This window comes from Macaca thibetana, chromosome 16, assembly GCF_024542745.1.
Source record: "Macaca thibetana thibetana isolate TM-01 chromosome 16, ASM2454274v1, whole genome shotgun sequence".
Classification (NCBI taxonomy): Eukaryota; Metazoa; Chordata; class Mammalia; order Primates; family Cercopithecidae; genus Macaca; species Macaca thibetana.
In genome coordinates, this window is record NC_065593.1 from 53794354 (window position 1) to 53818142 (window position 23789).

Below are 23789 nucleotides of genomic sequence, written 5' to 3' on the forward strand. Positions count from 1 at the left end.
TATTTATTGAACCCAGGAATGAACAAATCCCTCAGGACTCCAGGGAGACCTCCCTACCTCTGCTTCTCAGCTGTACTCACCACAGCTGGAGAGCTGTCTTCCATCCTCATCTTCTTTCCTGGCTAAAGGCTCTTCTTGGTGGGTAGCCAGGGAGCAATGCTCGCTCTCTCTTCCCTGGCATGATGCTGCCTTCCTCAGGCAACAGCTGAGCCAGCCTCCCTCTGCCCCTTCTCACTCCAAACAGCTTTAAAGGCCTTTTTTGATAGAAAGGCAGGTAGAGCATGTTATTTTTCCACACCTCAGGTCATTGTGAAGTTTACCCTTCCAAAATTGTAACAAATATGCTATTTAAAGCTGCCCTGGCTGGGTGCCGTGGTTCACGCCTATAATCCCAGCACTTTGGGAGGCCGAGGTGGTGGATCACCTGAGGCCAGGAGTTCAAGACCAGCCTGACCAACATGGTGAAATCACTTCTCTACTAAAAATATGAAAATTAACCAGCTGTGGTGGTGTGCTCCTGTAGTCCCAGCCACTCAGGAGGCAGAGGCAGGAGAATTGCTTGAACCTCTGAGGCGAAGGTTGCAGTGAGCCAAGATTATGCCATTGCACTCCAGCTTGGGCAAGAGTGAGATTCTGTCTCAAAAATAAAAAATAAATTAAATAAATAAAGCTGCCCACCAAGGACACAGCCTGCCTTCTCTGATGCTCCCACCCCATCACCTGCCCTCCCATCCCATCCTGCCCTTAGACATGTTCATCCCTCTCCAGTCTTCCTTGAGGCCCTGCCACCCTTTCTCCTTTTTTTTTTTTTTTCCCTTTGAGACTGGAGTTTCGCTCTTGTTGCCCAGGCTGGAGTGTAATGGCGCAATCTTGGCTCACTGCAAACTCTGCCTCCTATATTCAAGCGATTCTCCTGCCTCAGCCTCCCAACTAGCTGGGATTACAGGCATGCACCACCAGGCCCAGCTTATTTCATATTTTTAGTAGAGATGGGGTTTCTCCATGTTGGTAAGGCTGGTCTTGAACTCTCAACCTCAGGTGATCCGCCCACCTCGGCCTCCCAAACTAGTGGGATTACAGGCAGGAGCCACTGCGCCTGGCTCTTCCTCTTTTCTTATACCTGCCACCCCAACTCTGCACTCCCTGATACTCCCCAAAGACAGTGATTTGCACACTTTGCCCTGGCAGAGACCTTCTCTGTTCACACTTCCACCAGCCCTAGGTCCCTGTCCAAAACATTTCTTTGGTCCTCTCTCCTCTGGCCCCAAAAGGAGGCAGCATGCTCGGCATCAGGGCTCAGTCTCTTTATTAGGCAGCAGGAGGGGGTGACCCAGCTCTGTTGGGAGGGAAATGACACCAAGAGGACCCCATGGAACAGCTCCAACCCAAAGCTTGGAGGCAACTCATTGGAGAAGGGGTGGTGCAGGTAGAACAGTATAGGCTATAACCCTCCTGCTAGAACAGTATAGGCTGCACCATCACTCCCCCTCTTCATCATCTTCTTCCAGGGGTGGCCGGTTCCGCTTGAAGAAGCCGACCTGGGGGTACACAGGGGCCAAGGTCAGGGTATAGAGATGATCTGTCAGCCCCAGAGCACATGTGAGGAAGTATGCTAGCTACGAGCGCCTCCCTGGACCAGCACAGAACACGAACCCCACTGTACTCACAAATGGATGCCTTTTGACATTTACAGATAATGCATGGAACAAATTGTTGGGTTTTTGTTTTTTCTCCCGAGTTTTTTTTTTTTTTTTTTCTTTTTTTTAGATGGAGTCTCACTCTGTCACCCAGGCTGTAATGTAGTGGCTCGATCTCGGCTCAATGCAGCCTCCACCTCCCGGGTTCAAAAAAATGCCTCATGCCTCAGCCTCCCAAGTAGCTGGGTTTACAGGTGTGTGCCACCACGCCCAGCTAATTTTTAGTAGAGATGGGGTTTCACCCTGTTGGCCAGGCTGGTCTCAAACTCCTGACCTCAGGTAATCTGCCTGCCTCAGCCTCCCAGTGTGCTGGGATTTACAGGCATAAGCCACTGTGCCTGGCCTCTGAATTTTTCTATTTTATTTTTAGAGACAGGGTCTTTCTCTGTTGCCCAGGCAATCCTCTCACCTCTTAGCCTCCCAAGCAGCTGGGACTACAGGTGTGAACTACCACACCTGACTAATTTTTTTAAAAAAACTTTTTTGTAGAGATGGAGTCTCACTATGTTGTCCCAAACTCCTGGCCTCAAGTGCTCCACCGCACCTGGCCCCCATCTGGAATTTTTATTTTATTTTATTTTATTTTATTTTATTTTTGAGACGAAATCTCACTCTGTTGCCCAGGCTGGAGTGCAGTGGCGAAATCTTGGCTCACTGCAACCTCTGCCTCCCTGGTTCAAGTGATTCTCCTGCCTCAGCCTCCTGAGTTGCTGGGACTACAGGCGTGCGCCACCATGCCTGGCTAATTTTTGTATTTTTAGTAGAGACGGGGTTTCACCATGTTGGTCAGGCTGGTCTCCAACTCCTGACCTTGTGATCCGTCTGCCTCGGCCTCCTAAAGTGCTGGGATTACAGGAGTGAGCCACCGCACCCAGCCTGGAATTTTTCTTATACTGAAGTTTGTGTCTACGTGACTCGAGCATATGATGGTATGTGTTCGATTATTGTGGGTCTAGTGTGTGGTTTTCCCTGAAAGCACTATGTCTTCCCTTCAGTGTACTTGAGACTTCTCCAGGTGCAGAGGAGCGAGTGACCCTCCAGGGCCACATAGGAAGCGAGGAATAGGGTCTAAACCAGTCCTTGGACCTCTTGCTTCACTCAAGGGGAAGGGCAGAGCTAGGAGGAAGTGCGTCTTGTCCTCAAGACCAGCCAGGAATTCCTGAAGGCAGAACTTACACCCTATATACCCTCTATATCCTCTGATTCTTTCTGGTGGCAGGGGTGTCTAAAGGCCCCAGAATTTCAGGTGCTGTCCTTTCCAGTAGTATGTACCTGGAAGTGTTCCCAGGAGAATGACATTTTTTGGGTTTGTGTGTTTGTTTTACCTTTTTTGCTCTACTAGAGAAATACATTCTATTTCTTTCTTTCTTTCTTTTCTTTCTTTCTTTCTTTCTTTTTTGGAGATGGAGGCTCGCTCTGTTGCCCAAGCTGGAGTGCAGTGGCGTGATCTTGGCTCACCGCAACCTCCGCCTCTACTGCCTCAGCCTCCCGAGTAGCTGAGATTACAGGCATGTGTCACCACGCCTGGCTAATTTTGGTATTTTTAGTAGAAACGGGGTTTCACCATTTTGGCCAGGCTGGTCTCGAACTCTTGACCTCAGGTGATCTACCTGCCTTGGCCTCCCAAAGTGCTGGGATTACAGGTGTGAGCCACCCCACTGGGCCGAGAATGACATTCTAATAATGGAGACATAGATCCCTGGTCCCTGGATTACCCACTTGGGTGGGCCACCATCTCTCCTTGACTCCCTGTGAGGCAAGGCGGGGCCAAGCCTGTGCCCCACTGGAGATTCCACTGTCCTTCACACCTCACCTTCCACATGGCCAGGACCAGGATGGTGAGCAGCAGCAGGCCGCCCAGCACACCCACCAGCACCCACCAGATTGGAATGGCCCTCTCCTCCAAGGCCCGAAGCAGCTGTGTCCGCACCTGGGGGCAAACCCACGTGTCTTCTCAGTCACCTTGACACCTGCCTTTCCTTCTTTCCTTCCTTCCTTCCTTCCTTCCTTCCTTCCTTCCTTCCTTCCTTCCTTCCTTCCTTCCTTCCTTCCTTCCTTCCTTCCTTCCTTCTTTCCTTCTTTCTTTCTTTCTTAGATGGAGTCTCACTCTGTCACCAGGCTAGAGTGCAGTGGCGTGATCTCCACTCACTGCAACCTCCACCTCCTGGGTTCAAGAGATTCTCCTGCCTCAGCTTCTCGAGTAGCTGGGACTACAGGTGCGTGCCACCACGCCCAGCTAATTTTTGTATTTTTAGTAGAGACAGGGTTTCACCATGTTGGCCAGGATGGTCTCAATCTCTTGACTTCATGATCCACCTGCCTCAGCTTCCCAAAGTGCTGGGATTACAGGCATAAGCCACCACACCCGGCAGACACCTGCCTTTCATAAAGACTCAAACCTCAGGCTGGTGACCTCCAGCCATGCCACCCACCCATACCACCCCTCAGACCTTCCTGACTGGTCACTGACTGGGGACAATGGGTCCTGCAGGACTGGTCTCTGCTCCAGCCCCCCACACTCACCTGAGCTTCCCCTCGTGGCAGGCTGAGCGGGGGCACGGCATAGGGGAGGGAGGACACGTTGAACCATGCCTGTGACTGCAGCACAAACTGATCCAGTGGCCTCTGGACAGGTTGGGGTTGAAAGCCATAAACACCCACACGAGGCCTATTGGTTGCAGGAGTCCGGGTCCCACACTCCCGGCGGGGAAGCCCTGCCTCTGGCCTAATCCCCTGCAATCCCCCAAAGTAAACCTTGCCTTCCCTCTCTTCCTGCCTTCCCACACCAAACCCCGCCCCTCCCAGAGCAAAGTGGTCCCCGCCTAGAAGGCCCGGCCCTGCCACCCTACGGCCCGCCCCACCTGGTGGAGGCTGGGCAGCCACAGGAAAGCCAGCACCGTGACCATGGCCCGCTGCCCGCGCGCCATCTCCTGCAGGTCACACTGCACCACAGTACAGGGCGCCGAGTCGCAGCTCTGAGGGGAGGCGTCGTCAGTTCCCAGCCCGTCCTGGCCCATCGCCCCATCACCCCCCCGCCCTTACCCCCAGGACCCAACGCAGAGGGGGCCGGGGGTTCAGGGAGCGATGGCCTCCCCATCAGGAAGGGCCTTGGATCCAAGCTTCGGATGCTGGCTCTCCACGGGCTTGCTCACATAGTCCCAGAGATGCAGGGAGGGTCATACCCCAGCACGCAATGCCCAGAGCTATGATAACCTTGCTTTGGCATTATTTTATGTTCCTTAACGTACTGGGAAGCTTTAAAAAAGTGCAGGTGTCTTTCAGCTCACCCCAGACACAAGCCAGTGTGCTCCTCCATGTTGAAGTGCTCCGTGGGACCAAGCGTGGCCCACAGAGGCCCACAGCACACCCGGACCCCTCTCCCTCCTCCCATCCCCTCTGCCCCTTGGGCCCCGGGGAGGCCCCACTGGAGACCAGAGAGCCTGCTCACTACGAGAACTGGATCCTGAAGCCTCGAGGGCTGCTCGGGCTCTGGCAGGAAGATCTGTCTGCGATCCCGCTTGTGGTGGGCCGGGTGAAGAGGGGAGGGGCTGGGGGTGGGCAGCCCCCAGTCCACCTGGTAGGGCAAAGGAGTGGTCAGGCCCAGGTCTCTGCCCAACCCCAGCCCACAGAGGTGCCCCGGTGGTTGGTCTGGGGCCCCCTTCACAGCTCTTTCTTCCACCCAGCTCTCACCTTGAGGGGGTTGACAGGAGGCTGTGGGAAGCACTGAAGGCCCCCCTGGGGCTGTATATCCAGGATGTAGAGCAGGTCAGAGTGCTGGGACTGCCCCGGGAGGTGGATGCTGAGGTGAAGGCCATTCACAGTCCCAGGGCCATTGTTGTGGAGCTGGAGGGGTGGTGGTGGCAGGGTGCGGGGAGCTCAGCCCCTTACCCGGAGTTCTAAGGACTCGCTCACCCCAGCCCGGGACGCGAGGCTCCTCCCTACCTCATAGGTGTGCTCCACTTTGGGTCCCCGGCTGTCCAAGCTGTTCTGCTCCCTGTCACCTTCTTCTGCAGCCACCACCAGGGAGGCTGGAAAGGAGTTCCTGCAGGTGCCCAAGACCCCCAGAGAGAGTGTGATGCCCTGACTGGCCTGTGGGGTTCCCCAGCGCCCCCTGGAGTTGAGATCCCTGAATACCACCTCCATTCTCCACCCCTGGCCTCTCACCCTCGCAGCTCCACTTGGGCCTCTGCCCGGACTGGCACATCCAGCAGCACAATCTTGCTGTTTGGATTCTGGCTGTTCTTGCTAGAGGGGAGGGGATGAGGAGAAACAGGGCCAGGGACACCAGCCCAGTGACTCTCTGAGGGTGAGGCCAGAATTTTAGAGAGTTCAGAGAAAGCTAATTATACAAACAGCATGCCACACTGAAGTTAGGCCTTGGGAAAGAACGTCCTCTACGGCTCCAAGACTCAGATGTAAGTCTCTGAGGAAGAAAGGGAACTAGGCTTCTTCAAAGACCTTTTTTTTTTTTTTTTTTTTTTTGAGACGGAGTCTCGCTCTGTCACCCAGGCTGGAAGGCTGGAGTGCAGGGGCCCAATCTCAGCTCACTGCAACCTCCACCTCCCAGGTTCAGTTCAAGCTATTCTCCTGCCTCAGCCTCCTGAGTAGTTGGGATTGTAGGTGCACACCACCACACCCAGCTAATTTTTATATTTTTAGTAGAGATGGGGTTTCACCATGTTGGCCAGGTTGGTCTCCAACTCCTGACCTCCAGTGATCCGCCTGCCTTGGCCTTGCAAAGTGCTGGGATTACAGGTGTGAACCACCGTATCTGGCCTCAAAAGACCCTTTTGTATGGAAGGGAGCTGAGGGGCTCTGCACGGGGGTCAGACAGGGGAAGGGTGGTGGGTGGGCACGCTTGCTGGGTCAGTACCTCCGGATCTGCAGCTGGAAGGACACAGACTCCCCAGCCTCTTCCAGATTCCCCACGCTCACCAACATCGCAATTCCTATCTGGGAGATGAGGAGGGTCAAGGTCACTGCCCAAATGCTCCACTTCGGACAGCTCTGCCCTGAATGTGGCCTCCAGTCTTCACCCTTCAAGATCACCATTATTCTTTCTTTTCTTTCTTTTTTCTGAGATGGAGTCTTGCTCTGTCACCCAGGCCGGAGTGCAGTGGCATGATCTCGGCTCACTGCAACCTCCACCTCTCAGGTTCAAGTGATTTTCCTGCCTCAGCCTCCTGAGGAGCTGGGACTATAGGCGTGTGCCACCACGCACAGGTAATTTTTGTATTTTTAGTAGAGATGGGGTTTCGCTGTTGTCCTGGCTGGTCTTGAACTCCCGACCTCATGATCCACCCATCTCGGCCTCCCAGTGTGCTGGGATTACAGGCGTGAGCCACCGCGCCAGGCCACCATTATTATTTCTATTTTACCTGGAAGCCCACTGGGTAAAGGGGCTCAGAGAGGGAAAGTCACTCACCCAAGCACATGGGGCGAGGGAGTGTGAGGTCCAAGATTCTGGCCCAGAACTATGCGGTTCTAAAACCTCACCCCTAAAATCTGGTTGTTCACGAGCCACTGGTGGAGACCCGGCACCACGACCCAGCAGCCTCACCTGGGTGTTCTTCTTCATGGGATTGCCCAGCTCACACAGCACCACCCTGGTCTCATTCTCTTTCTTCTGGTTACAGATGAGTCTCTCAAAGCCCTTCAGGAGAGCAGTTTCAAGAAAGAAATTACAGAGCATCAGCGTCATATATATATATTTAAGCTCCCTTGGAAGGTCTGGAAAGATTTGTGTGCCAAGGTAGGGAGGGGGGTTTCTTGGGGTGGGATCTCAAGGGACTGTCACATGCTAGTGTGTGTATTGCTGTAGCACTATTACTTTTTATGCATTTTCATTTTGGAAATAAAAAACACAAAGCATTAGAGTATGACCCCATTATTATAAACTACATTAACAACATAAAAAATAAATATATACTTATGTGAGTGCCAGTCAATATTGAAAAAAGACTGGAAGGAAATCCTCCAAATGTTAACAGAGGTTCCTGTCAACATTTGGTTCCTAAGCCTTTTTTGTTTTTCTGGTTTTTGTAATAGAGTTCTGGAATTCTGTGCCATTAGCAAGTATTCCTCTTTCAAATAAAAAAATAAAAAATTACATCTTTGACAGCAAAGCAGAAGAGAAGAGAGACTCTCAGGGAGGGAGACGAGAGAGCCAAGGCTCCAGTGACTCCCAGGTCCTGTGTACTGTTCCCAGGGTGGGGGCTGTACCTCAACGTTGCTTCGGGCCCGCATGTAGTGGGCCCCCTGGGGCAGGTGCACGGCCAGCTCTGCTTCATAGGCTCCCTCGCCCTCGTTGGCTGTGTCCATCTGCAGCTCCAGGACATTATCTGCCCCAACTAGGAGCGGGGAGCCTGTCCTGTGGGGAAAGAGGAGTGAAGCCAGATGGCCTGGGTCTGGGCCCAGGATGTGGGAAGAGAGGGGACTCAGGTGGGGAGCAGGTATGACAGGCAGAAAGGGCCAGGATCGGGCGGAGTGGGAGGCCTCCTCACACGCTGGCAGTGAGCTGAAGCTGGGGCACACACACGTCATCTTCCCCGCAGTCCAGGACGATTCGTGTCTAGGGGGACACATTGGGGTGTGTGGGTAAGCTGGGGACGTGTGAGGTTTGGGGATTACATCGGGGTGAGGAAAACAGTGGGCTTTGGGTTCACATAGGGGCTTAGGGAGTAAGAAGATCTGAGGATGAAAAGGAGTTTAGAGATGGGGCTCTGGGGTTTATTTGGAGGTTTGAGACAATGTCAGGGTTTATCAATTTACATTAGAGCTTAGAGGATACTGGGATTGTTAGGTGTTTATTTTATTTTTTTGGAGACAGGAGTCTTGCTCTGTCGCCCAGGCTGGAGTGCAGTGGCACAATCTTGGCTCACTGCAAGCTCCACCTCCCTGGTTCACGTCATTCTCCTGCTTCAGCCTCCCGAGTAGCTGGGACTACGGGCGCCCACCACCACACCTGGCTAATTTTTTTGGTGTGTATTTTTAGTAGACATGGGGTTTCACCGTGTTAGCCAGGATGGTCTCGATCTCCTGACCTCGTGATCTGCCCACCTCGGCCTCCCAGCCTCCCAAAGTGCTGGCATTACAGACATGAGCCACTGCTCCCAGCCTTTTTTTTTTTTTTTGAGACAGAGTCTCGCTCTGTCACCCAGGCTGGAGTGCTGTGGCACAATTACTGCAACCTCTGCCTCCCGGGTTCAAGTGATTCTCCTGCCTCAGCCTCCCAATTAGCTGGAATTACAGGTGTGCATCACCATGCCTAGCTAATTTTTTTGTATTTTTAGTAGAGATGGGGTTTCACTATGTTGGCCAGGTCAGTCTCCAACTCCTGACCTCAGGCAATCCGCCCACCTCAGTCTCCCAAAGTGCTGGCTTTTACAGGTGTGAGCCACCTCGACTGGCCGGAGTTTGAGGTTTTCATTACGGTTTGGAATCACATCAAGGTTTTGGGGTTCACATTGCATCTTGGTACTAACTCTAATCTTGACTTGTCAGGGGTCCTGCACCTCCCTTGCTTGTCCACACCTGTCCCTACCTGCTCCTGCACATGGGTGTCTCCATGCAGCACGACAGCAGGGGCCATTCCAGCCTCCGTGGGCGGCAGGGACACATTGAGGCTGAGCACAATGGGGCTCAGCTTGTCCCGGAATTCTGCCTCATCCTAGGACGGGGGCAAGAGTCAGGCCATCTTGCTGCCATACACATCCCACCTTCTGGCCAGTAGGCACCGTGTCCTGACTACCCCCGGACTCACAGCACCCAGCTCAGTACCCTGGGGCTGGAAGAACAAGTGCAGTGGGTGTGTTCTACTCGCCCAGCCCTGCCAATCCCCTGCCTGGGCGTACTCGAAGGAAGGCCATGGTGGTGTGGCAGATGGGGCTGTGCTTTCCGCCCAGATCCAGGTTCAGGGTGGTGCCTGCCTGTTGAGAGCCCAGCAGCAGCACCCGCCGGCCCTGGCGGGGCTTCTGCCGGTCCAACTGCAGCTCGGCATTTAGGGCTGGCAGGGCAAGCAGAAGAGTCAGGACCTCCCTGGCCAGCCTCCGGGGGAGTCCAAGCCCACCTCCCTCCTATCCCCTTCATGCCACTCACACAGCTTCTGAGGAATGTTGTGCCCAGTGGCTCCAACACACATCTGGATTTTGAAGCTGCAAAGACGTAAGTGGGGCTCAGGGGTTGGGGCCTTTCTGAGGTCCCAGATCCTTCAAGGCCCATGCCCTCTGCCTCCTCACCAGCTCACGGGTGTCTTGGTCTGGGGTAGGACACAGCTCTTCACAGCAGGATTCAGTGAATCTTGTACCAGTAGCTGGACAGAGGCCTTCACCACTGGCTGAGCTCTGATGGGATGGGGTGATGGGGTAGGCTTGCCACTGTGGCTCCTCCTGGCCTGGCCTCCTCTGATGGCATGGGACCTTCCCCATCCTGCCCCTGGAGCCAGCGCTTACCTGTACACAGCCACCTGGTTGGCCCCGTAAGCTCCCACAATCAGGTCTACAGACATCGAGGAAGGGGTCAGAATTGGCCATTAGAGAGGGCGTGGGATCCTCATCTCATCTTCCCAGGGGTTTCCCCACACCACCTCCCCCACTGGAGGTTTCACCCAGCCCCTCTGGCAGTCCACAGTGGGACACCAGGCCAGCCATGAGCCCCTGGCTGTGTCTCTCGGCACTTCCAGCAAAAGTCCAAGGGCCTTTCTTGGGCATTTCTAACTGGAGGCAGTCTAGGGCACCTGGGTATCCGTTGTCATCGATGTCTACAGCACCTCGAAGGGAGAAGCCAAAGGCAGAGCCTGTGGGGAAGGGGCTGTCCAGGACCTGGGAGGGACGTGAACTCAGCCCCTCACTCTGACCCAGGAACACCAGCACTTGGCCCCGGCCACTGGGACCCCCGTAGGGGGCAGCCACTGCAATGTCTGGAAGAGTAACAGAAAGGGAGTGGCTGATTGTTATTCAGCCTCCCTAGATGACTGTAAAGCTTTCCTGAGCTTCTCTGGGCACATCCCAGGAGACCGGGAAAGGGGTACAAAGGGTAGGTGAAGGAGGCACTGCCTTACCCTCCAGGAGTTGACAATCAGGTGGGAGAGGGACCTGCCAAGTAGGATTGTTATAAAAACAGTGACAACTCTCACTGTCTATTGAGGAAAATATATCCTGAAAATTAAGCATCATTATTCCTTTTTCTAAATTTATTATTATTATTATTATTATTTGAGATAGAGCCTTGCTCTGTTGTCCAGGCTGGAGTGCAGTGGTGCGATCTCGGCTCACTGCAACCTGTGCCTCCCCCGTTAAAGTGATTCTTGTGCCTCAGCCTCTCTAGTAGCTGGGATTACAGACGCCTACCACCATGCTCGGCTAATTTTTGTATTTTTAGTAGAAACAGGGTTTCACCACATTGGCCAGGCTGGTATCGAACTCCTGACCTCAAGTGATCTGCTCACTTTGGGCTCCCAAAGTGCTGGGATTACAGGTGTGAGCCACCTTTTAAAATTTTTTTATTTTTAAGACAGTCTTGCTCTGTCATTCAGGCTGGAGTGCAGTGGTGCAACCATGGCTTACTGCAGCCTCAACCTTCTGGGCTAAAGCAATCCTCCCACCTCAGCTTCCCAAGCAGTTGAGACTACAACCACCATGCCCAGCTAATTTTAAAAAAATTTTATAGAGACAAGATATCCCTGTGTTGCCCAGGCTGGTCTCAAACTCTTAGGCTCAAGTGATCCTCCTGCCTCGGCCTCCCAAAGTGCTGGGATTCCGGGTGTGAGCCACCGTGCCTGGCCATCTAGCATCTATTTCTAACCTCTCCATTCCATCAAGCTCCCAGCCCCGTCATTTCCTTCCGCAGGTGACATAATCCCTTACTTCAGGAAGAGAAGCAGCCCACTGTTATGCTATAATCCCATACTGACTTTCTTCCCGCTTCCCCATTTGACCCTGGAAGAGGTTTCCCTCCTTTACCCTGACACTGGGCCAGTCATCCTCCCACTCCCTGAGGCATCACAGGGACTCTCTGCTGGCTCATCCCCCCATTTCCCCACAACATCATTTTCAACCTACTCCATGTTCTTCCACATTGAAATAATCTTCCCTTGACCCTCATCTCTTTTCCATAATCACCTTTTCTCTTTTTCCTCTCATAGTCAAACATGTCCTTTTTTTTTTCTTTCTATTCCTCAAATTCCTTTTTACCACAAACCTGTTGAAAGAGCTGTTTACATTAGCTGCCTCCAATTTTTCACCTCCATTCATACCTTACCCAATTGCATTCTGGCTTTTGACCCTACCTTGACCTGAATCAATTTATGTCACTGTCACCAATAACCTCCTCCCCTCTTTTTCTTTCTTTTCTCTCTCTCTCTCTCTTTCTCTTTCTCTTTCTCTCTTTCTTTCTTTCGCTGACATGGAGTCTTGCTCTGTCGCCCATGCTGGAGTGCAGTAGTGGCGCGATCTCAGCTCAGTGCAACCTCCACTTCCTGGGTTCCAGAGATTCTCTTGCCTCAATTTCCCAAGTAGCTGGGATTACAGGCATGAGCCACCGTGCCCGGCACCCTCTTCTTGCTAAAGCCCATGGATATTTCTCCAGCCCCATCGAATTGTACCTTGCAGCAGCATCAGGAGCTGCAGCACCCACTTCCTCCTGCACATGCTTTTTAACACATGCTCTTCCTTGAGTCCCTGGCCATCACACCCCCTGGGTTCCCTCCTCCCTCTCTGGACACTTCTCCGTCTCTTCCTCAGACTCACCTCCTGTATGAGTCACCTAAATGCTTTTGCTCCCCAGGGCTCTATCCTGGGCCTCTTCTAATTTCACAGGTCCCGGGACCTCATCCACTTTCCCCAAACCCCTGTCTCCCATTCAGATGGATCTTGTGGAAGCGGGGAAAGCCACTCCCACTGTTCTTTGGATATTTCTGCCTAAAGCACCCAAGCCCTTCAAGCTCAACAGGTCCAGAGCTGAACTGCTGATCTCCCACCTCTCCCCAGCACCTGCTGCACGGCCTGAGTTCCAGGCAGTGGAGGGCATCACAGGCACCCAACTCCAATCTCTCCCCTGGCCCCACATCCAGTCTCCCACCAAGTCCTAAGAATCCAAGTCCTAAATATCTGTGAAGTCACTCCCATCTCTAACTCCACCGCCAAAATCCACATCCAGGTGGTCATTGTCTCTTGCCCAGATTAAGGCAAACACATCCTAATTAGTCTCCTTCATCTCTCCCATCTGCTCTCCATTTAGCACCCCAGGTGTCTAAGCTACATACTTATATGCTTAAAACCCATCCTCGTTCTGGCTGCCCTCAGGCCAACTCCATGCTTTTTGTGTGTCTGTTAACCCCTCTGCACCTAGTAGGGCTCCTCTCTTCCCTCACCATTGTAGCCATCCTGGTCGAGGTCGCCCAGGGGTGCGATGGCAGAGCCGAATCGCCCATAGAGCTGTGTGCCAGTCAGCAGGAGGCTGGGGGCACCCAGTGTGTGGGGGCCTCGCGGCTGCAGGAACAAATACACACGCCCCACTTCGGCCAGTTTTCGGTCTGCCCGGCTATCCATATACAGTGGAGCGCCCACCAGCAGGTCATGCCTCCTGTGGGCCAGATGAGTGGTTATATGGGACTGGACCAGGGGGATGTTGGGGCTAGGGCCAAATCTCCCCCACCCTTGCTCTCCTGTTCTCCCGGTGAACACGTAACGTGAGAGGAGGGGCTAGGAAAGAGAGACAGAGGGCAGTTCTGGTAATTTGGGACCCAACTGGGTAGGGGTGGGGCATACCCCTCCTCACCCATCCCCGTTGACGTCAGTGACAGCCACTGAATGCCCAAAATACGAAGCCATCTGCAAGATGAGGAGCATCATCATTCAGGTCGCTGGACCAGCATCCTCTCTAAGAAATGGGCCCTCACCTCCCGTGAAATATTCTGAAGTCTCAGTTACCCCTCCACCCAGCCACTCCCACTGGGACCTGGCCCCCACCTGCTCTCCATGTAGCCGGTGCAGCCTCTGGAAGTAGGAGCCCAAAATTTCCACCTGCACGGACAGCGAAGGGGAGAGCATCATTCTTGTACCCAAAGCAGCCTCCCACTCCAGGTGAGAAAGGGCGGTTTGGTGGCGGGGAGGTGGGGGGGGGCGCTCAGGGGTTGTCAGCCTGAGGACTGGGATAAGGGGCTTCGGGATGCCCAGTTGGTGGGGGCACTTACCGCTCCCAGCGTCCAGCTCCAAGTGGGGGCACCGACGACATACTCTGGCGAAAGGGAGAGCCAGGCTCAGGGAATGAGAGCCTTAGACCCTACCCACTTCCCGCTCCCCGTTCTGCCCCCAGGGAAGATTTATGTGCGGGAAGATCTCCCTACACAGGGGAGATTCCAGGACGGCGCTCCTCCCCGGGCTGGGCTCCCTAACTCCCGCCCTAAGTGGATTTCTTGCCTGTAGTGTTGAGATCCCCGTCGAACTCGCCCACGGCCACCGAGTACCCTGAGGACACGGGCGCAAATTAGTCTTTCCCGGGGGAGGAAGCAGGGAGGGAACGGAGGGCAAGGAAGGAGGAGATTAAGGCCACTCAGCCCCAGCTCTGCCTTGTGCAGATGGAAAAACGGAGGCCTTCGAGGGGCCAAGCCCTGCCCCAGACTGCACTACGAGTACGCGGTGGAAGGGAGCGGTGGGCGCATGGGAGGTGGGCGGTCTGCGGGGAAGCCGCAGGAGCTGAGGGCGGGAGCGACTTAGGCGGTGGGCCGGCCGGCAGGGATGGGCATGGAGGCTCCCGCAGGGGCAAGACCTGACCGTCTGCGGTGAGCGGTGACCCTTGGGGTGCTGGAAGTCTGGAAGGGAGGTGTTACCCCAGTAGCCGTCAAAGTACTCTGGGTTGCTGGAGTCGAAGGAGAGGCTCTGGGAGGACACGTGCCACAAAAGGATGCCTGGGCGGTAACTCGAGAAAATATCCGCAATTGGAGCCTGGGCCAGGAGACCTAGGGCCGGAGGGACAGCGGGTGTGGGGCCCAAACCCCAGGGGTCTCCCCGGGCCGCGAGAAGGGAGGGAGGTATACGGATGGGCACGTACCTAAGAAATAATAGCCTCCAGGAGCCCCAAGCACCAGCTCCCCGGCCTGGAAGGGAAGCCCTGAGGGTGAGAGGGGTCCCTGTTTGGGGGTCGCCCCCGTCCGCTTTTGCTCCCTACTTGCCTGAGTGACCACGGAGCTGAAGCCCGCTTCACAGTAACGCTTGTCCCAGCCTGCGGGAGACAAGGAGGAGGGGTCAGCGCAGGGCTGGAGGGAGGTGCGCGAGCGCCCGGAGGAGGGCTGGTGGGATCCTACAGGGGCGGGGCCTGGAGTCGGCTGGGCCCTGGGGCTAGGCCAGATCCAAAGCAACCGCTGCGGCGCTGGGGGCGGGATCCGATGGGGGCGGGACTAAGTCGTCGCGAGTGGGCGGGGCCAGGTCGTCGAGGGCGCTTACTAAAATTATTTTCCACGTAAACGCGGCTCAGAGTGTTCCCGCGACAGGGGGAGTACTCGGCGCGGCGGCCGCTCTCTGGCTGAGCCAAAAAGCAGCTGCCTACGGGCGTCTTCTCAGCCTCCTCGGTCTTTTCTAGGACGTTCCAGTGCTGCCAGGGGGCGCAGGCCTGGAGAAAGGCCACAGGAGAGTGGGGAAGGGCGCGAGACTTGAGCTCCTGCCGGCCCCGCGTGTCCCTGCCCCCGACTGTTCCCGGTGCCCTGTACCGCGGGGCCCACCACAATGACGTCGCTCCAGCTGACGACCGACGCCCCTAGTCCTTGGCGGGCCTTGAAGGTTTGTAAAGTTTGGGAGCCTACATTTCGGGTCTCATCACCTGGAAGGCACAAGAAGGGGTGGAGCGCTGAAGCCCGGCAGTCCACGTCCCTCTGGCCCCACCCTTGCTCTCCTTGCCTGGGACTCACGGAGGTCAAAGAGTAGCGAGGGGCACTGGCCGCCCTCGGCCCTCCAGGGGCACAGGAACACGCCGCCCGTCTCCTCCTGGCTGGGACCCAGCGTCCGTGGGGCGCCCACCACGATGGCCACTCTGCATAGGAAAGCTGGGTGAGTGCCACGCAGATTCCAGCGTATCCCAGACCCTGGCGCCGGCGCTGGGAGCACTGCCCGGAAGGCGATGTGGCATGGGGGCACCGGACCATCTTTCCTCAATGACACCTCACAGACCATCGAGGTGTACTTCATCTTATGGACAGTGAAACTGACTCTCAGCGCGGGCAATCACGTGCGTAAAGTAACCCAGTGAGTTGAGAGTAAAGCTGGGACTATAAGGGGTTTGAGATCTTTGCTGAAAAAGACCTAAATTCTGTACAACATCTCCATCCTTCCACCCATAACAAGAACCAGAGGTTCACGTGCTCCCTAGAATGCCTGTCTTGACTGTTACCAGATCCCCTTTTTTTTTTTTTTTTTTTTTTTTGAGATGCAGTCTCGCAGTCTCGCTCTGTCGCCCAGGCTGGAGTGCAGTGGCGCGATCTCGGCTCACTGCAAGCTCCGCCTCCCGGGTTCACGCCATTCTCCTGCCTCAGCCTCCCGAGTAGCTGGGACTACAGGCGCCCGCCACCACGCCCGGCTAATTTTTTGTATTTTTAGTAGAGACGGGGTTTCACCATGTTAGCCAGGATGGTCTCAATCTTCTGACCTCGTGATCCGCCCGCCTTGGCCCCCCAAAGTGCTGGGATTACAGGCGTGAGCCATCGCGCCGGGCCCAGATCTCCTCTTGAGAGCTGGTTTTAATGAGGGAAGGTAGAAGGTACCTCTGAAGTGGGGCTGGAGTGTGTGTGCTGATAGAGATGAGGACCCTAGCAGATCTAGGTTTAAATCACAATTCTGCCATTTGTGAAATAGGAATACCAATTTCACAACCAATGACTTTTTCACAACCAATCAAAACGGTCAGGAGTAAATGTAATAAATACGAGTAATGGTTAGCATGGTCCCAGCCAAATACATAACAAATGCTCTTGAAACAATGCTATAATTTTAAAAAATAATTTTGTTGTTTTGAGACCGGGTCTCATTCTGTTGCCCAGCTGGAGTGCAGTAGCACGATCACAGCTCACTGTAGCCTTGATCTTCAGGGCTCAAGCAATCCTCTCCCCTCAGCCACCCGAGTAGCTGGAACTGTGGGTGTGCAACACCATGCCTAGCTAATTAAAAAACATTTTTTTTTTTTTTTTGAGACGGAGTCTCGCTCTGTTGCCCAGGCTGGAATGCAGTGGCCGGATCTCAGCTCACTGCAAGCTCCGCCTCCCAGGTTAAAGTCATTCTCCTGCCTCAGCCTCCCCAGTAGCTGGGACTACAGGCGCCCGCCACCTCACCCGGCTAGTTTTTTGTATTTTTTAGTAGAGACGGGGTTTCACCGTGTTAGCTAGGATGGTCTCGATCTCTTGACCTCGTGATCCACCCGTCTCGGCCTCCCAAAGTGCTGGGATTACAGGCTTGAGCCACCGCGCCCGGCCAAAAAACATTTTTTTATAGGCCAGTCATGGTGGCTCACACCTGTAATCCCAGCACTTTGGGAGGCTAAGGGATTACAGGCGTGAGCCTCTGTGTCTGGTCTATAATTTTTTTTAACCGCAGAATGTTTAAGTAGTGCCAATGGGATCACTACTTATAGGAGGGGAGATAAGCAGGAGTGGGCACAGGAAGGAGTTGAGCTGATTCAGGCCCAATGACAGCATTCGCCAACACCCACAAGCTCTGGAGCTAGAATGACCTTTCAAAATTGTCAGAGTTGGCCGGGCGCGGTGGCTCACACCTGTAATCCCAGCACTTTGGGAGGCTGAGGCGGGTGAATCACCTGAGGTCAGGAGTTCGAGACCAGCCTGGCTAACATAGTGAAACCCCGTCTCTACTAAAAATACAAAAATTAGCCAGGCATGGTGGCATGCACCTGTAATCCCAGCTACTCGGGAGGCTGAGACAGGAAAATCGTTTGAACCCAGGAGGCGGAGGTTGCAGTGAGCTGGGATCATGCCATTGCACTCCAGCCTGGGCAACAAGAGCAAAATTCTGTCTCAAAAGAAAACAAGAAAAAAAAGGCCTGGCGTGGTGGCTCATGCCTGTAATCCCAGCACTTTGGGAGGCCAAGGCAGGCGGATCACCTGAGGTTGGGAGTTCGAGACTACCCTGACAGAAACCCCATCTCTACTAAAAATACAAAATTAACCGGGTGTGGTGGCACATGCCTGTAATCCCAGCTACTCGGGAGGCTGAGGCAAGAGAATCACTTGAACCTGGAAGGTGGAGGTTGTGGTGAGCCGGAGATTGCACTATCGTACTCCAGCCTGGGCAACAAGAGCCAAACCCCGTCTCAAAAAAAAAAAAAAAAAAAAAAAAAAAAAAAAAAAAAAAAAAAGAAAAAAAAAAAAAAAAAGAATTGTTAGAGTTGATGAAAGAGGGAAAGAGGGCTGGACCCTTACCAAATGCCTCCCCACCCCCCGCCTCCACTCTCCCCACTCGCCCACTTCTCATTGTTCAGTCACTGGATGTGGGCCACCTTGGGAGGGGACTTTGAGTGAACTGGCTGTCTTCAGCAGGGGAAATCCCCTAAGTGGCTGACACTTGAAGGCTATCTGCCATTGCCACCCATTGCCACCCCCTGAAGCTGGTGGGCACTGTGTCTCTCACGGTAAGTAGCTCAGGGTACACACTATGAAGAGGAGCCAAGACTCTAATCTTGGGCACTCTTGATTCTGAAGCCTGATCAATACTAACCATTAATGACCTATTGCTTCTTTTCAAAAATTTATAATGTTGGTGGAGATGAGGGAAATGGAATAGAAATGCAAGATTGGGGAGGGTAGACAACTTTAGTTCTGCAAATCAATTTTAGGACATGTGCTCCTCTCCACGTTTCTTTCTTTCTTTCTTTCTTTCTTTTGAGACAGAGTTTCGCCTAGGCTGGAGTGCAATGGCGCGATCTCAGCTCACCACAACCTCTGCCTCTCAGGTTCAAATGATTCTCCTGCCTCAGCCTCCCGAGCAACTGGGATTACAGGAATGCGCCACCATGCCCAGCTAATTTTTTTTTTTTTCTTTTTTTAGTAGAGACGAGGTCTCTCCATGTTGGTCAGGCTGGTCTTGAACTCTCGACCTCAGGTGATCCACCCGCCTTGGCCTCCCAAAGTGCTGGGATTACAGGCGTGAGTCACCATGCCCAGCCTCCTCTCCACATTTCAAGGTGTTGAGGGTGGTGTGGTTCATACAACTGACCCTTGGGGAAAAAATAAAGCATCAACTCTTGTCTTCCCTTGGTTCTTGCTATAGTTTCAGTGCCCATCACCACACCTGTGCCCTGCCCTTACACCTTCACCTGAGCCAGTCCCCCAGACCTCAGCATTCTTGACAAGAAATCAACCTGAATAGGCCCCACAAGTCACCTTGCTCAACTGCCATAACAAATGGGAAACTTGAAGCCCCCAGAAGCAGTGATGGGGAGGGGTCCTGCTCTTTCCCAATACCCAAACTTCCCTCATAGCTCACCTCCCATGGCTGTCCTTGTGGAAGTCCAGTGAAAACCCAAAGTGGCTGCCATTGGGGCCTGCATAGAAGGTGAGATGCACTGGGTCCAGGTTCAAGGCCCAGGCTGGAGGGGCAGCACAAGGTCCCAAGAGCAGCAGCACCCACTCCAGAAGCCAGAGGGCTTGCAGTGGACACAAAGCTCTGGCCATCTTCCTTCTTCCACAACCTCCCAGGCAGGAATGGACCAGCTCCTCCTTCTTCCCTTCAGATTCCTCCACAGGAAGTCTTTTCTTATCAAACTGCAACCCCAAGTAACTTGCTGAGCAATGGGCAGAGCAAAGGGCTATAGCCCCTGGACTCATGGTGGCTAGAATTGTCAGGAAGTGGGTGAGGCCATGCTCATGGCTGGATGCTCATGGCTGAAAGCCATGAGTCCTCCCTTTTCCTGAGAATAGTTTATTACCAAGTCCTATTGGTTCTGCCTATCAACGATGTCTCTTGAATCTTTACCCCATCTCTAATACCACCATGCTAGTCCAAGCCACCATCACTTTCTGCTTGGGATACCGTGATTGTGAACTGGTCCATACCTGTCTACTCTAGCCTACAGTTCTAATCTCCTCCCTTCCCCCATCTGGCTGTACAGCTGTGGTGCTTTGTGACTTAGCCAGAGGTTGGGGAAGGAGAAGGAAGCTGCTGCCCTCTGATAAAACCTGAGGCTGCTGTGTCTTTTTGGATATGGCATTTACCCGCTTCCTCCTAGGACCTTGGGCGGCCTCAACCAGCCATACTGGCGCAGCAGCTTCCTCACTTGTCTGTCTTGAGCCGAGTTTTAGTGTGGCCACAGCAGTGCAGTCAGTGCTGGGGACAGGGTGGTGAACGGACCTTGGTCTAGGTGGCAAGGATATTGGGGATAAAGTGGAGTTATTCCAGGGAATTTTGACTCACAGGTTCTGAGATTATGCATTAGCTGTTCAGTTGAAGGTAGGCCCTCAATCCTTTTTGGGTGATGGAGCTCTTGTCTAACCATTAAGACTTGATTCTGGTTGGGGTCTTTGCCTAGGGGAGCCTTCCCTGACTCCTCAGGCTGGCCGCATGGGCTAACACACATAGGCACAGTATTGAGCACACTGTTTACTCATGGTCTGTTCACAGGATTATGTAAATGAGTCCCTTGGGAGCAAGGCTCCTTGCTACAGCCCTAGAGACTACCCAAGAGTCCAACATGTAGTACGTGTATTGCCGAACGACTGGATGGAAACACACACTAAGGATGGAAGATGCAAATATAGGGTGACAAAGTGAAGGGATGAGTTTTGAGCAGAAAGGCTGTCATTTTCTCTGGGTAAGCGGAAGAGGAGGAGTGCCAAGTCTTACTGGCACTCGTGCCTTCCCAAAAAAGCAGGTTCTCAGGAAGGAGATTCAAGAGGTCTGCTAGGGGTAACCATAGCCACATTTTCCTTTTGATTTCTATTTTCCGACCAAACTTAACCATTGCTGTATCCTGCTCAACCACCCTGTGCCATTTTGAAGTCCCCTCATAATTTACTACCTCAGCATAGAGCTAAGAATCTTATCCTTTATAGGACAGGAAGCTAAAAGCCTAGACTTTGGTCTGAGCCTTCTTCATTGCTGAATTCCCAGTGTCAAGTACATGGGAGGCATGTGATTAATGTATTTGCTAGAATGAATACTTAACCCAGTCTTCTACTTACCTTCTATTCTCCCACTGTCCTCAGGTGAGTGAGTGCTGTATTACTGGTGTATTCTGTGAGGCCAAATATTAAGTCACATTTCACTCAAGTTTTCAATAAGTATTTACTCTGTTCAAAGCACTGTGTTGATAAAGGATACAAAGATAACCATCAGGCCAGATACAGTGGCTCACGCCTGTAATCCCAGCACTTTGGGAGGCTGAGGAAGGAGGATGGCTTGAGCTCAGGTATTTGAGACTAGCCTAGGCAATACAGTGAGACCTCGTCTCTATTTTAAAACTATAAAAAATAAAATATTTTAAAAACTCCAAAGATAGCCATCAAGGAGCCTTAACAAACAGCCCAGAAAGAGTTAAGACATGAACACACATAACCGCAGCAGAGACAGTAAAGCATACCTTGAAAAATATACAGATTATCAAAGTCATCTATCATTGTTCCTCATAACAACCCTAGGAAATAAGTACTATTAATGCCCATTTTATAAACACAAAACTGCGGCACAAGAGTTTTAGGTGAATTGCCCACATTTACACAGCCAACGAATGGCAAAACTAAGATTCAAACATGGGTTGCACTTGAACTCATGTTCAAGTTGCCTTTTGTTAGAGAATGAAAGGGTTTTTAGGCATAAAGAATACATGAGAGCAGCAAAGGAACACAGAGGTGGGGAAGGACAAGTAGTTGACTCAGCATAGCAGAGTGCTTAAAGGGGTGGACTGAGGTGCAAGGTGGGAAAGGAAAGCTTGGGGGTTCTAATTACTGAAGGTCCTTGAATACTGTATTAAGGAATCTGAACTTTAATCCATGGGAGATGGAAAATCATAAAGATTTTAGCCAGGCACGGTGGCTCACGCCTGTAATCCCAGCACTCTGGGAGGCCGAGTGGGTGGATCAGGAGTTCGAGACCAGCCTGGCCAATATAGTGAAACCCCGTCTCTACTAAAAATACAAAAATTAGCTGGGCATGGTGGTGCATGCCTGTAATCCCAGCTACTTGGGAGGCTGAGGCAAGAGAATTGCTTGAGCCTGTGAAGCAGAGGTGGCAGTGAGTCGAGATCATGCCACTGCACTCCAGCCTGGGCGACAGAGTGAGAGTCTGTCAAAAAAAAAAAAAAAAGAGAGGAAAAGAAAATTATAAAGATTTTTAGGCCAGGTGTGGTGGCTTACGCCTGTAATCCCAGCACTTTGGGAGGCCAAAGTGAGGATTGCTTGAAGCCAGGTGTTTGGGACCAGCCTGGGCAACATAGTGAGACCCTGTGTCTACAGAAAAATTAAAATTAGCCAGGCATGGTAGTGCACACCTGTAGTTCCAGCTACTGAGGAGGCTGAGGCAGGAGAATCACTCGAGCCCAGGAATTTTAGGTTACAGTGAGCTATGATTTTGCCACTCCACTCCAGCCTGGGCAAGAGAAAGACTATGCCTTAAAAACAATTTATTTATTTTTATTTTTTGCTGGGCATGGTGGCTTACAGCTGTAATCCCAACACTTTGGGAGGCCAAAGTGGGCAGATTGCTTGAGGCCAGGAGTTCGAGACCAGCCTGGCCAACATGGCGAAATCCTGTCTCTACTAAAAATACAAAAATTAGCTGGGCGTGGTGGTGCACACCTATAATCTCAGCTGCTTGGGAGGCTGAGAAGGAGAATTGCTCGAACCCAGGAGATGGAGGTTGCTGTCAGCCACGATTGCGCCATCGCACTCCAGCCTGGGCAACAAGAGTGAAACTCCATCTCAAAAAAAACACACAAACCACAAACCAAAAAACGCATTTTTGAACTTTTTTTTTGGCTCAATTCTGATGCACAATCCTCAGTTAATGGTGTTGTACTTGGCTCATATTCTTTTTATTTTTGAGACAGGGTCTCGCTCTGTCACCCAGGCTGCAGTGCAGTGACCTGATCATGGCTCACTACAGACTTGACCCCTGGGCTCAAGCAATCCTCCCACATCAGCCTCATGAATAGCTGAGACCACAGGCTTGTGCCACCACGCCCAGCTAATTTTTAGTTTTTTTTGTAGAGATGGGGTCTTGCTATGTTACCCAGGTTGACCTCGAATTCCTGAGCTCAAGAGATCCTCCCGCCTTGGCCTCCCAAAGTGCTGGGATTATAGGCATGAGCCATTGCACCTGGCCACTTTGCTCATATTCTTGAACATATAATCAAAATGTTTACCATGTATTAAGCGCGAGATACACTGAGTGCTGCGGGGGGGGATATAAGAATCACTCCCTGTTCTCTCAGAGATCACAGTTTTACTGGGAAGCAGTGAATACAGAATGAGTTGCATTCAGATTCTGAAAAGCCAGTAAGCTTACACAGAACAGGGAATTAGGTTCTAGTCAGGAAGGCCACCGAGGAAAATGCTGCAATAATTGAGATATGAGTTGGTAGAAGTGAGTGAAGCTGTCTTTGGCAAGTAAGAATGGAAATGGCTGACGAGGCCTGAATTAGTCATCAAGGGTGAAGAGGGAGTACTTTCATGTTTCAGGCCAAGGTGGTCATTTCTTTCTGGGTAAGGATCTTTGCTATTTTAGGAATATAGGCAGATCTGAGCACTCAAACCCAGGTTCAAGTTGAATAGCTTCTCTTTAATCAAAGGGAGAACACAGATGTATCAAAGAGTAGGAAAGAAATGTATCAAAAGAGAGTAGGAAAGAAAGCCTTTTCCTCTTGAAAGGCTGAGGTTGAGAGGGAAAACTAATTTATCACTATAACTCTATGGTAGCTTTCGATGCTAAATTTTCCCTGCCTCTTTTGTGATTTTTTGATATGGAAGAGTAGGGGTTTTATCTTCTCAGTAACAATTAGGCCATATTTCCTTATACCAAGTAGAGGTGCTCAAACATTGTAGTGGTATTAAAGGGCTAGGAGAGTAACTGAAGACTGGCACAAAGAACTCCACCTGGAGGATGA

The 23789-nt window shown here is 52.4% G+C and overlaps 2 protein-coding genes across 2 annotated transcripts in view; both read right to left on the reverse strand.

Annotated features, from left to right (window-relative positions):
* Nucleotides 1-23789, reverse strand: part of FAM171A2 (family with sequence similarity 171 member A2) — a 410010-nt gene that overhangs the window by 16421 nt on the left and 369800 nt on the right. The gene's annotated exons all lie outside the window — the stretch shown is intronic.
* ITGA2B (integrin subunit alpha 2b) lies at nucleotides 1292-19711 on the reverse strand. The gene is made up of 30 exons (XM_050763066.1): nucleotides 19178-19711; nucleotides 15598-15719; nucleotides 15412-15509; nucleotides 15137-15302; nucleotides 14866-14915; nucleotides 14745-14790; nucleotides 14524-14652; nucleotides 14114-14161; nucleotides 13888-13931; nucleotides 13664-13717; nucleotides 13473-13525; nucleotides 13066-13277; nucleotides 10432-10614; nucleotides 10148-10193; nucleotides 9935-10039; nucleotides 9795-9850; nucleotides 9551-9702; nucleotides 9241-9366; nucleotides 8201-8268; nucleotides 7920-8067; nucleotides 7258-7350; nucleotides 6571-6650; nucleotides 5862-5942; nucleotides 5640-5739; nucleotides 5388-5540; nucleotides 5146-5271; nucleotides 4559-4672; nucleotides 4221-4322; nucleotides 3511-3627; nucleotides 1292-1538 (listed from the first exon to the last, which is right to left on the reverse strand). Exons 1-30 carry the CDS (start codon nucleotides 19516-19518, stop codon nucleotides 1479-1481), a joined length of 3273 nt encoding a protein of 1090 aa, XP_050619023.1. The 5' UTR covers nucleotides 19519-19711; the 3' UTR covers nucleotides 1292-1478.

Excerpts from the sequence above, each read along its gene's own strand:
- ITGA2B (XM_050763066.1), bottom strand. The coding sequence starts at position 19,518 with ATGAGTCCAGGGGCTATAGCCCTTTGCTCTGCCCATTGCTCAGCAAGT. Across the intron at positions 14,916-15,136 it reads TTACGTGGAAAATAATTTTA|GCTGGGACAAGCGTTACTGT; the intron begins GTAAGCGCCCTC and ends TGTCTCCCGCAG. Across the intron at positions 13,932-14,113 it reads CGGGGATCTCAACACTACAG|AGTATGTCGTCGGTGCCCCC; the intron begins GCAAGAAATCCA and ends CCCTTTCGCCAG.